We start from the raw sequence: 13,208 nt of genomic DNA on the forward strand, positions 1-13,208 counted from the left end.
TATTGATTGTATATCACACTTTAGTTCCACACATCTAGGTGTAAGACCAGAATCCAGGCACAAATACCAGCAGATATTGGGAGGGGGACAGATGTCATTCCCATCTATGTGAGACATCTTATACCTTGGGATAGTGGTCAAGGAACTCCAATCCACATGCCTGTAAAAACATTCGCCTTTCCCTTGCCCAGCCTTTAATGTGTTCTCATAATGTAAAGTTCCTTATTGTGGAAGCACCCAATTTAATCCACCAAAACAACATGCCTTTGAGCACACATAATAAGTTGACTTATTACTGCAATTGCCTGCAGTATAACCACCGTCATATTAAAGCTGCAACAAAGATGTTTTAATAAAATGAAATACATCCAATTCCAGAAAAAAGAAAAACACATAAACAAAAAATGAAAATGAAGCAAAGCTAAAACCAAAACGAAAATGAAACAAACAAATAAGCCCTCAAAACAAAAACAAAAGCAAGAAATCACAAAACCTTACTGGAGCAGGTAGAGAACAGAGAGAACAGAATTAGTATTATCCTTTTCAATGTCTCTTTATTTTATAAAATATTGCACACATGAGTTACACAGGTTGAGATAATGAGAAATGTACATCTCTGCTAGGGATGTCCTTCAAAGCCATTGTTCATAAAGGTATAATAAAAAAACACAGAATAATAATTAGTATATTCCCTTGGGTAAATGAGACAAGACAGTTTAGCCCACAGAGTGTTTGAGAGGAAGTTCCTCTGAACAAAATTTGATCATGTTGCAAACAGTGTTTAATCAATTATGGACTCGATGCTTATAAAAATGCATTTTAAGTGCAACTGTCAAATAAAGACACAGGAACATGAGAGGATTTATGTGCTGTTTGGTTGGTCAGATTTCACAGGATGTCACCCAGGATAAAGATGTGTACATGCTGCCAGTGCTTGAGGCAATAGACTTGCAAAGGGAATGGGTACACCAAATGTGCTGCAAATCTTCTTCTTGGAGCTCTCATCCAGTACCCCAGACTGCTGGCTCCCTCTGCTATCAGTGGGAATGGGAACTGAAGCACCAAAAAAGTTAATTTTAAATTCATATATTAGTATGGTCCCTTCCTAAGGGCGATATGAAAATTCATGAAGCATTCCATATTTTTGGGGCCAGTATGAACAGAATTAAATGTAGAAAAGTGCTCTATCTTGCAGCAAACAAATATTCTAAAATGAACACAAAAAATGTTCATTTTTATTCATCCTCTCTCCCCACATGAATTATAAGTCCAAAGTAAAGAAGCAAAATATTTTTGCTTCCAAGCAACTTTTTTAGTAACAAACTTTTCTTGCTCTTCTACCCTCTGATAATCCCTTTGTTTACTCCCATTCAAAATAATTTGTGTTGCATGATAATTGTGCAGAAAGTCTAGAAGAGTCTGGCATAGCACACTGTATGACATAGAATGAAGACAGCAGAATGTTAAACATAAGGAAGAGAAAAAAGTCTGTGAAAGAAGGTGTGTCATGAAAGCAGTTAACCCCAGATCCTAGCAAGCTGAAAAACATACAGCAGAAGGAAACAGTAAAATCCAGCTGCACACTAAGACAGCAGAAGTCCTGCTACGATTTAATCCTCAAAGCACAGCACCATTTAGGTGCTAAGCCCTCCTGCTGGATCGGTACGCAGGATGGATTACCATCTCTGGAGAGCATGTTTCTGAGAGCTTCTCTGAGTCTGCCTTGAAATTATCTCTTTCATCCTGCAAGAAAGCAAGATTTTTCCCTCTGGACCTGCAGACACTGAATACCTCACACTTCAGTACATACTTATAATGCAAAGGCTGGAATGCTGGACAAGGAAGACCAAATTTGCGACTCTTATCCTAAATATGGGACCACTGAGAGAACTATTTGGACTGGGAAAAGTAGATGAGAAGGGCTACATTTCCAAGTTTATGGAAGTCCTTCTTTCACAAGGAAAGTGAGTGAAAATTTCAAGCGTGTGTACAGGCAGCTAACAAGAAGAAACCTGTGATTATGGCTTTAAAATCATTTTTCTGGGGAAATGGGAATATGAACAACTGAGGCCAGCACTAGAATCCTAAAAAGCAGATAGGCAGACTGTCCTCCAGACTGTAAGTGGGTGTGTTTGTTTACATTTAACACATGGTGCATGTTTTGCACTTGTTACTGTGTGCTTTGCTTAGCATAAGAATCATTCCGGTTTCAGAGGAGGGGCTGGGTATCTGGACCCACACCACTACCCACACACAGCTCCTGACTCTGCCCTCTAAAGAGGGTGAAAAAATGTCTGATGCCTTGACCACTGCAAGTATCTTGAATGTACACCCTCCCTTACAGGGATGATGCAAGTCCTGGGGTGTATTTGGGCTTCGCTCAGCATCACCCCCCATCCCTCCAGACCTGCATTATCTCTACCTCCTCAGAGCAGGGAAAACAGAGAGGGAGCTGGTACAACCTAGCAGAAATTTAACAGTGCACACTGCAGGGTGGTCAGAATTAAACAATAGGAGCTATATAAGGAACTCCAGTACAGTTTTTATGAAATTGAGGGCTTTGGGATTTTTGAGGGTATTTTTCTTTAGCATCCAAACCTCAGTAAACTGTTGTGTCATAGCAGCATGATGGTAGGACTGCTAAATGGGAAAGACAGCACTGGCCATTTTGTGCTCACTGTGCAGGTATCATTTTAGCACTTCAACATTTTGCAGCCCAAACCTCTTTTCTTGACACTGTCTTTGGTAATTGAAAACTCCTTGCTGCAAGTGAAAGTGACACCAGTGGCCAGAAAATATTAAAATATCTTGTTGTGCCACAAACTATGGTTACATGAAAAAAAGCCAACAAAACCAACAAAATAAAAACCCAAACAAACAGGAGAGCATCAGAGGAAAGGATGATCTTTCTAGTTCTGCTCTTTAAGATGGCTCGCAGACATTTTCAAGTTTAACTTTCAGAAACCATAGGTAGCTGCTCTCCGCAACTGCTTTCTGGGTAAGCTAAAGCAGTGTGTCCCAGTTACAGAAGCCACACTAAACACTCATTCACTCACATTCTTGTTTTTTAACACATCCCTGCCTCAGGCTTTATTTTGTACAGCAATGAGGCTCTGGGACAACTGCTCATCACTTCACAAGGAGCTAAAAGGCTACACTTGCCATCAAAGGAATAAAATTTTCTCTGCTCTTGAAGTATCCATTACAATTTGGAGAACTTTTAGCAAAGAAACATTTGGTATTTGGAGATGGGCTGCAGGCTAAGAGTTATGGAGGCAGTCTCATCTTTGCCCTGCAGATGGTCAGCTTGCAATTCTTCTTATCTGCACCCACTTTCTCCACCTTCTCCTAACTGACAGATTGTCTCTGAAGGACACTGGTGGCAGACATCCACCTTGCTTACTTCTCTGGTAGCCAGTAAATATTGTAGTGGGACTTCTGAGAGTCTGTCAGGAGAGGAAAACCAGGAACAGAAGGCAAAGATTGTAAAGGAAAAGGAAATAAACAATACAACCTGACACACTTCTGCAAAAAGAGGATGTATTTTTTCCTACTTTTGGCATGGTGAGGACCACATAGTAGCAAATAAATACACCTTGGATACCTAAAAGGTGCAGCATCAGGCCTTTGGGATTAATTTCTCCTTTAGTACCAAATTGCTTTGTTGCTTCAGGGGAAGGCAGGAGATATGTGCTGCAATGCCTAAGGGAAGTTTTTAGATGGGACTTTAACAAACATCAAGTGAACATGACTCTAATTTCCCACATTGGAAAATAGAAAGTGTCATGCTTGACAGGAGCTTGTTGTTTCTGTAGCATAAGATGCGGGTGGCTGCCCGTGGTCCAGCTGGCTCCTGTTTTGACTCTGCCAGTGTTATTGTAATGAGAGAGAGTGGAAGTTGAAAGGAAGACAAAAGTGGCCTATGGCTTCAGAAACATCCTTTTTCTGCAAAAAGGACTGAGTATGAAAAAACAAAATAGTAAACAGTATGCAAAAATAAAATAATTAACAGTATCCCCAAAAGAAGATCGAACTCTGCAATCTTTTTTTTTTTTTTTTTAAATAATACTGGAAAACCTAAGAGAAAGGGGAAACAGAGGTAAAAGACAAGAGTGTAAATGCAGAAAGGCATGGGATCTGTTAGGAAGGGAAGAAAGAATGGTTAGGAAGAAAGGTTGGTTTGCCTTCCCTGAGTAACTGTGTTCCTGGAAATGCTAAATATAAGTGGTGAGTTAGCATGACCAGCACTCTCAACAACCTGAGGAGTCCTGTCTCAATGGCTAACGATCAGCCCTGTTGTTTGGTAGGCACAGTCCCACTCAAGGAAACCATCAGACAATACAGTCGGTATTTCTTGCTCGGAACAAGCTGCTTCTCCTCTCCGAGTGGGATATTGTGTGAAGCCACCCTCAGTCAGGAGTCCATGGGCTAATCCAAGTCAGTCTGGACAGGCGGGCACAGGAGACAAGGAAGGAAATGCATCCATCAGACAGACATGTTGGCCACGGCCCTGTCGTACATGCGCTCCAGGATGCGGTGGATGCTGGCAAAGCCTGGCCGGTCAGCAGGCAGCTTGCTCCAGCAGAGGCGCATCAGGTTGTAGAGCTCCAGGGGGCAGTTGTCTGGGCAGGAGAGGACGTTCCCATCCCTCACGTAGTAGATGACCTCCTCATGAGCCATCCCGTAGTAGGGCTGCATGCCGTAGGAGAAGATCTCCCACAGCACCACTCCGTAGGCCCACACATCAGACTCGGTGGTGTAGCGGTTGTAGAAAATGGACTCAGGAGGCATCCAGCGGATGGGGATGGCATCGTTCTCATTTGCCTTGTAATAGTCGGCCGAATACATGTTCCTCGAGAGACCAAAATCAGCAATTTTGACCACCATGTTCTCCCCCACCAGGCAGTTCCTGGTGGCCAAATCCCGGTGGACAAACTTGCGCTCGGAGAGGTAGGCCATGCCGGCAGCCACCTGCTTGGCGATGCAGAGCTGGCTGGTGCAGCACAGCGCCAGCGGGTTCGGGAGGCGAGGCCTCGTGTCCAGGCTGCCCTGCGCCAGGCTGCAGAGGTTGCGGGGAGAGCGGTCCCGCAGGAACTCGTTCAGATCCCCGTAGGCCATGTACTCGAACAGCAGGCACATGGGCTTCCCAACCGCACACACGCCTGGGGGAGCACAGAGCACACAGCTCATTCAGGTGGCAAAGAGACCTGGGCCGTGCAATACCCAGAAAGTCCGAAAACACTTATGCAAAAGGGGCGCTTTCAACAAAGCAGAGAGAGAGGTGACCATGCAAATACCATCCACTTTGTATGCATCCATCATGCATGCTGCCTCTTTTGTAGCTCCTTCATCAGGGATATAATGCTGAGCTCTGTGGGTAATGCTAACAAGTCATGCATATGCCTGAATGCACAGTTTATCTTGACATCACAGGTAAAACACAGACTTTTGGAGTAATGTTTGATTAAAAGCCTAGCACTGCTGAAGTTAGTATGAACAAAAGTATTGCCTCTTCCCAGATGCAACTGCAAGGAGTTTCAAGAAGTAACTGTTAGAGTTCTGATCATGTTATTTTAAATTATTTTATTTTCTGTGATTATTGTGATGACACATATGCAGGAAGACTTCAAAAGCATTCACAGAGGGCAAGGAATTTGAAGCAATTGCAAGGAAACTCCAGCCCTTATGGATTTTTCTTTTTTTTTGTACAACTCATGCAAAAATGTTGGTTGAGGAATTACTTTTGGCACAACAGATATTCAAAAAGGGAAGACAAATCAAAAAGAGCAGAAAGGAGACATTTATCATATCTGTTATATGCAGAATGCAGTCCCACTGAAAGGGCACATGCTTGGCTCTTCATCAGCTTTATTGGTGAGCCAGCATTAACCACACTTTCATGAGTCTTACAGATCATACATTGATATGGTAATATTTGTGCTCCTGTCATAAACCTGCTAACCAACAAAGGCCAACATTTAAAATGTATGTGTTTTGCTTTCTTAGAGCTATCATTTAGCAATTGGTGATGCAACTTATTGTGAAATCTGGAATTGTGATTGATGACCTAAGATTTGAAGGAATCTTTGAGGAAAAACAATTGGCTCTTCCCAATCTGATGACATCAGGATCTGACAAGCATGACAAGTGTGTGATAGATTTATCATCTAAACTGTCTTCAACAATGGAGCTGTTTCTCCACATCCCTATGATGAGATACTAGTTTATGCCTGTACCTTCTCTGGCCTAAAATGTGTTAACAATAATCAAAAAGTTTAGTTGATCTTGGTGTATTTCCCACTTTTCTTTTCTGTAGCCAAAGTACAGTGTCAACCCATCTTTCCCAAAACTGTTGTTTATCCATTTCAAAATGTTGTGGAGCTTTCTACTGAAATAAATTAAGAACTCAGATGCCCCTCTTGATTAGAATCAGATCTGCATACAGCAACTTAGAGCAGGATCGCCAGATAAAGGTGGCCAGCAGCATTTATTTCAGGTAAAAATGAGAGTTCTCTAAAATAATATTTGTCAGCAGCTTTCTTAGAAAATGTCTTAACAGCCAAGCTGCAGAGTCAAGACTTTTTAAAAAGAATCCAACAAAGAAGGATGTTCTTTCAGATGAGAATAGAAATAAAGGAAGAGACTGTTTTTGTGGCTGGCTATTTTAGTTCATTTGATTTTGGATTTTTAAAAATGCTATTAAGACTTCAGACATCACAGAAGTAAGTGGGACCTATAAAACTAACAAGAATTGTGCTGTTTCTTTTCAGTATCCACAAAATAAATCACAGTTCCAGGAAGTACACGTCTTCCCTGTAAGACATCTGTGTCAATGTTATTAGACTGGAAACAGAGCTAGGTAGCAAGATGGCCAGCAGTACACATAGTGCAGCATGGGGAGGTTTTGATGTGGTGCACCATCCTGTTGAGGCAACAGGATGCCTTACTGAGATACCTAAAAGTTTGACGATGTTTGGGTTGTCAAACTCTGCCATGAGAGCTGCTTCCCTCTGGAAGTTGGCCTGCATGTCTGCAGTTGCTTCCTCCTTCAGCATTTTCACTGCTACCATGGTGAAAGGTTCATATGGCAGCAGCCCTGGGGCCCTGCAAGGAGAGGGAAGACAGGAAACCACCAGCAATGAGTACAGGCACACTAAATATAGGTTCTGTTTCTGGTACAAAGGGAGAGGCTGACCAAAAAACAATTTTAAAAGGTGGAAGTCCCCAGAATGAACAGAAGGAACCTTAAAACCCAGTTTCATCTCTTGGGTCTGCAATATGCATTGCGTATTTCAGAGATGTTTAATTTGTTTCAGACAAGACTAAACGCAATATAGCTTTTTTTTTTTTTATGACTGCTGCTTACAGACTCATTACCATGTCTGGTAAAGACATAAATAAGTAACAGGTTGGTAAGAAGAAGTCTTTCCCTGGAGACATCCCCTGGCTGGAGATCACATCATAAACTTAATGGAGGACAGACTGGGCTCTTCAGTCCAAACAATTTAATTTTGGGGTGTAATGGTTGAGTTAAAATGAAACCCTATTTTCTGTGAAATGAATGAAATAGCCTCCTTTCACATACCAGGCACAGTGGTGACCTTGCTATAACTGGCTTCTGTTAAACTAACAATCACAGTAAGTGTATTCCCTTGGTTTTGCAAGGAAAATAGCCTTTTGTTACTGTTCTCTGTGAAAGTGCATGTGGCACTTGTATGCACCTTTAATTCAACATGTTATAAAACCGTTATCTAATTTCATCTGGATTTAATTTGGTGTAGCTGAGGTCCAGAAAACAATTAATATTCCGACAAGGTTTGTGGAAATACAACAGGACAGAAGGGACAAAGCAAACCAGTGCTTTGTCTGAAGAACAAGTTAATGTGTAAATACGCACATTTTAACGCTGGAAAATCTTCAACTAAAGCTTATAGACACAAATCCTTAGGAAACAGAATCCTGACATGGAGAAACAAACTTGTTTTCTTATCCACAGGTCCATGCACCTTTAATTAGATGGGCTTGCCAAAGATTTAGGGGTAGCTGTTGTTGGAGAAGAGCAACTTTCTACTCTTCAAACATGCACTGAACCTCAGACATACATTTTGTTTCCTGGGTGAATTCTTCCGTGGAGCCTTGCAGGTAAAACACATTCCATACAGGTAGGTAGCCAGAGCCCACGGAGGGTGGTGCCCATTTATGTATCATGTTGACTACACCAGCCTGACTCCCATCCCATTGCTCAAATGCCAGGTTATTTTATTGCTCAGTAGCACCTAGAGAAGACTTCAATTCCCAAAGCAAACTTCCAGCTTCCTTGTCTTTGACTTCAGGCATATGGCAGTTGGAACAGTTGCACTTGGATGCTGTAAATGTCAAGTGTCACTGGATGGCAGGGTGTCCATCAAGAAAGGAATCACAGGTGGCTAGATCACAGCTGAGGCACTCAGGCAAGGAGCTCTGGCATGCCAGAGCAGAGGATCAGCCCCCACACTTGTCTGCTACTGCCTCCATTACAGCACAATGTCTTCCTTCTTTTCCCCTGTGCTGGCAGCAACTTCCAACCTAGTAGGAGGGGAGGAGTATGAGCACCTACCACCTGCTGTCAATTCTCAGCATTAGAGCCAGCAGTAGCAGCCTGAACAAAGTAATAGAGAATTTAAAAGTAGAAATAGGAGGCCTTTATGTCTTCCAAATAGTCTCATGGATTACCACCCATCCCTGACTAGCAGACCTCACAGTGCCAAACAGGGTAGGCAGAGCTCAGTCCTGCCTGCTTTGGAGACAGAAGCTCACCCCAGCTGATGTACACTCAGTCACCAGTTTCACTGAATCCTGTAATGTAAACTAACCTAAATGTAACCGAGTGAGGTTAAGCTGCACAAAGTCTTTTAACTGGTCTTCAGGCAAAAGCCAGAAATTTTACCTTTGGTAGCTCATGGTGATTATTCAGTGCAGCTCTTAGCAGACCTGGAAAACTCACAGTGATCTAGCACAGAGGCAGAGATTGTCTTGGCAGACAGCTATCAAAGTTGACCCCTTTCATGCCCTAAAGACAGTCTCTGCATAAATGATAGGGGCACATCTGCAGGGTAGCAGTGAGAAACCGCCACCTCTGAACCTGGAGAATTCGGGTGGAGGTTCAGAAAGGGCACTGTTTTTCAAAAAATAAGTTAATTGTCTTCTAGAACTGAGAAGCATTAAAATAGATTACCTTAGGTAATCTCTCTTGCAATTAATCAAAAGCTGAGGAGAAAATTGCACAGTTTGTGCACAGGGTAACAGCAACAGCCCTTTGCCTGCTTCACCACCAATGGATTTGTGCACCAGAGGTACCAACTGGCATTTAAGTAAATGCTGTTCAAAGAACTAACCAGCAGTGCAGTTAGGAATTTCACCCTGAGCCTATCTAGAGAATGTCTGACTTGAGTTCCCAGTCAAGTTTTCTTTCCAAAGCAGTAACTATGTAAAAAATGATGAGCAGTCTGAACCTGTATCTGAGACCATGTCCTGTCCCCATCTTGCTCACCATAACAGTTGGGTAGCTTCTCTCAGATCATAAAAAAAATGAAATTAACATCTATTGAGTCTGGTGGAAATTTGTCTTTGCCTTATCCTTTGGGTAAGTTAATATGTGAGCAGGAGACTGTTCTGAATCAGCAGGGGCCACTTTTTGAGGAGAAAGGGAAGATTGGGGAAGGAAAGGTTTTAATGAACACCCACAGTATTTTTCAGCTATATATGAGACAGCAGGTCAAAGAAATACCCTTTGCAGATGGATAGAACATGAGGCAACTTCTGTCAAGAAACTCTTACCTTAGGAACAGCCCTGTCCCTAAGGAGGGACAAAAAGTTGTGCATTTGTACTGTAGATCTACAAGCCTACTAGCAAAGACTCCACATCCAGGCCTTTAGGCAATCCAGAGCTTCAGGCTTAGCCTGGACCACACAGATCCAGCTCTGGGAGAAAACTTGCATGTTGGTCTGCACTGAACTGCACCAGTGCTCTGGTGACTTGTGGGGCCAGCATGGTCCTCCCAGGAGGAGAATCAGCCACAGGGATCCAGCTGGAACAGACCTGAGCCAGGTCCTGAATTTTGCTTTAAGCGTGGTTACTTCCTTATCCTCCCAAGTGTGAAGCTGTTCCTGGTGAAGACAGCAGCCTTTCAGGAGAAGCTAGTAAAGGATAGCTAGACACTTCCTGTCCTAACATGTTGCTTGACCCAGGAGTGAGTAAACACTGAATCAGAGCTCGCAGAGGCCAACTGGCAAAGGCATAGCTGGCACTGAGTGCAGAGCTGTGTTTACAGAAGAGCGAGAAACATGAGAGCAGGAGAAGTAAGAGGATTGCTAAACTTAGCTCAAGATGTCCGTTTAACACATGCTGGAAAGTACATTTTATCCTCTGAGATGGGAAGGCAATAATTTGAGTTTTGATAGTTTCAGTGGCCTGGATGGACACACAGCTTGTACTAGTGGATCAGCATTCTGCCAGTAGTGCATAGAAATGTCCATAGCTTATTATAAGGAATTATAAAGCCTTGAAGGCACTTTTGATAGAGATGGTAAAAAAAGGATGGTCCTCAGAAGCAATATTTCTGTGGCTCCTTCCTTGAGGCACAGAGAACAAGCATCTCTCAGGACGTGGCACTCCTCACTTTGCAAATGCTAAATAAGATGTGATGCTTTTTTTTATCCCAGGTCTTTTTCTCTCAGTTTCCACTGACAATTAAGACAAAAAGTCTTAATTGAAAGAAATTGCAGTGCTGAAGTGGATAAAATCCATATAAAAGGTTTTTACACCACTTTGGCACTTGCTTAACTAGCACTTTAGTGACATTTGAATGCCTCTTAAGTCTTGCTTGATATCTGTGAAAGTAATTTTGAACTCAGCACTCAAATTGTACTACAGCTCCCAGAGCAGGGCCAAAGCAGCACTTGGAAAGAAGAATGCCTACCCTGCTCACACACAGGTGGAGACTCCTGCAGATGATCAGGAAGGTGATGCACCTCAGGGCACCCTGAGCACTGTGCTGAGGCTGGGACAAGAGCTGCCCTGCACCCCTGGTGTGCAGTGCCACAAGCACAGCTGCTGTGCAGGCTCAATAGCTTATTCTTGTTTCAAGCCCAGATGCATTTGGCCAAGCAGGCTAACAATTCGTCACAGGCTAAGCATCTGTGATGATCCCACTGCACACCCTTTGAATTTTGTTATTTTTAGTTCAGTCTGTAATAAAGAAAAGTCTACCTGCTTTTCTTCCATTAGAAATAATTTATCTCTTCATTAGGAAAAAAAAAAAAATCTGTCACAGCTATTGAAACTGTTTCCCATCTGTAACTCATTTAACCTGAAAGTAACTTATTTTCTAGCAGGTACATCAACAGCTTAACTAGAAACATTACAAATAATTCATTATGGCTACTTTTTGTAAGGATAGTCCTTTGCTATGACAACAGAAACATTTCACCAAGCAGATCTTGGCCCAGGGTAGGACTCTGATCCTTCCCTGGGTTTTTGTGAGGTCATCATACACTACTCCAGATACAGGTACAAAATCAGCCATATTCCATACTTGTTAACTGCAAAAGACAAAGATAACTGCACTGACTAAGCAAAGAACTATGCAGACTGTACACTTTCTTCTAGGAATTTGGAGATGGGACTTTAGGAGGAAACCATTATGCCCAATGATTGTCTTGCACAAATTATGGATTCTGTCTAGAAAAACTGGACACCTTCCATCCTCCTCATTTTGGGGGTTGTCAGTTAAATATTTTTCACATTTGTAAAAGTGCACAATCTCACCTGCCATGATATTATCAGAAATGGGCTGTCATCTACTATCTTAAAACAGGCAATGATAGCTGAAAATTCCAAAAATAAAAGGTGACAAACTAACTAAATGGGACACTGTAGAAGTCTAGAGATAAGGAAATTTATGTGTATTACTCAAACACTGATATCCAGATACCCATGGAGCCAACCAAAAATTGTTATGGCTGGAGAAAGAGGCCATGGAGAGGTAGGGCAGCATTTTTCTGAGACAAGTGTCCTTGTTCTGTCTCCTGGAGATAAGCACAACACCGTACATCAGAGGTGCAGGAATGAGGCCAAGAAACAGGCAGGAATGGACTTCAAGGGAGGATCAAGAGCACCCAAGAGCCCCAAAACCCCCAAACAATTTCCAGAAAGGTCAGGGAGAAGGGGCTCCCTACGATAACTCACTTGTATAGAAAGTAAGAAAGTTAGCTCCACAGCACAGAAATTTTACAATAAAAAGGTAGCCCCACAAAGCCTGGGCACATGTGTGCGCCAGGACCCCAAACTTCCTGTCAGCTGAATTGATGGTGGAGGCAGGACCACTGATCTCTCACTGATCTTTCTTCCTTTCTTTCTCTCCTTCCGTTTTTAATCCATCTTTCTGTCTTCCTTTTCACACTACCCCGCTATTCAAAGCCCACTGTCCTGTGATTATATAGGAAGTCAGGACTATAAAATAGCTATTTTCATGGCAGGTGTGTAATTTACTAATAAAGATTTGTACACTTTTGCAGATACTCTGACTTTTGCTGCTCCTTTCACCCATGAGCATCTACAAATCTTGGGTGTGCATTTCCCATTAAGGTTGAGACATCAAAGATGCACAAGCACTGCCCTCCCCGCAGTGCCCCATTGGCCTATGTGGGGAAGGTTTCTAGGGGACTTTTGGTTTGGTTTTTCCACTGAATCAAACCAAAATTCATTTGGGACTGAACTGTGGCATGACACAATGTCTTCTGTGGTAATACACAGATCAGTATTGGTGTTACAATGGAGATCACCACACACCAACAATTCATAAATACTGGGAAATGCAAGAACTTCACAATAGGTCATGTCATAGGCAGCACTCTCAGCAAAATTTAGCTGAACTTTTACACCAGACTTTAATGTGTGGGCAAGGCATTACACCTACTAGAGAGTAGAAAAGAATGATTTGTGGCAAAAGTTTAACAAATATTGACAGATAGCAGTGGAAAACTGCCATAAAAACAATTATTCAAATCTGAGTGTTGTGTTCCACTTGGTACACATGCATTTGAGTGGATGGATGGATGGATGGATGGATGGATGGATGGATGGATGGATGGATGGATGGATGCATGCATGCATTGATGGATGGATGATTTCCAGTGCCAGCTTTTCACAAGTACCTTCAGTTAAGACT

The 13,208-nt window shown here is 42.5% G+C and overlaps 1 protein-coding gene across 1 annotated transcript in view; it reads right to left on the reverse strand.

The window, feature by feature from the left end:
• Positions 1 to 3,415: 3,415 nt before the first annotated feature.
• MUSK (muscle associated receptor tyrosine kinase) overlaps positions 3,416 to 13,208 on the reverse strand; it is a 55,125-nt gene continuing 45,332 nt past the window's right edge. The window contains exons 16-17 of the mRNA XM_079331664.1: positions 6,956 to 7,104; positions 3,416 to 5,162 (exon numbers count right to left, since the gene is read on the reverse strand). Of these exons, the coding sequence (XP_079187790.1) occupies positions 4,486 to 5,162; positions 6,956 to 7,104 (826 nt within the window). The 3' untranslated portion in view covers positions 3,416 to 4,485. The remainder of the gene's footprint in view (positions 5,163 to 6,955; positions 7,105 to 13,208) is intronic.

Source organism: Erithacus rubecula, assembly GCF_903797595.1.
Source record: "Erithacus rubecula genome assembly, contig: SUPER_Z_unloc_6, whole genome shotgun sequence".
Lineage (NCBI taxonomy): Eukaryota > Metazoa > Chordata > Aves > Passeriformes > Muscicapidae > Erithacus > Erithacus rubecula.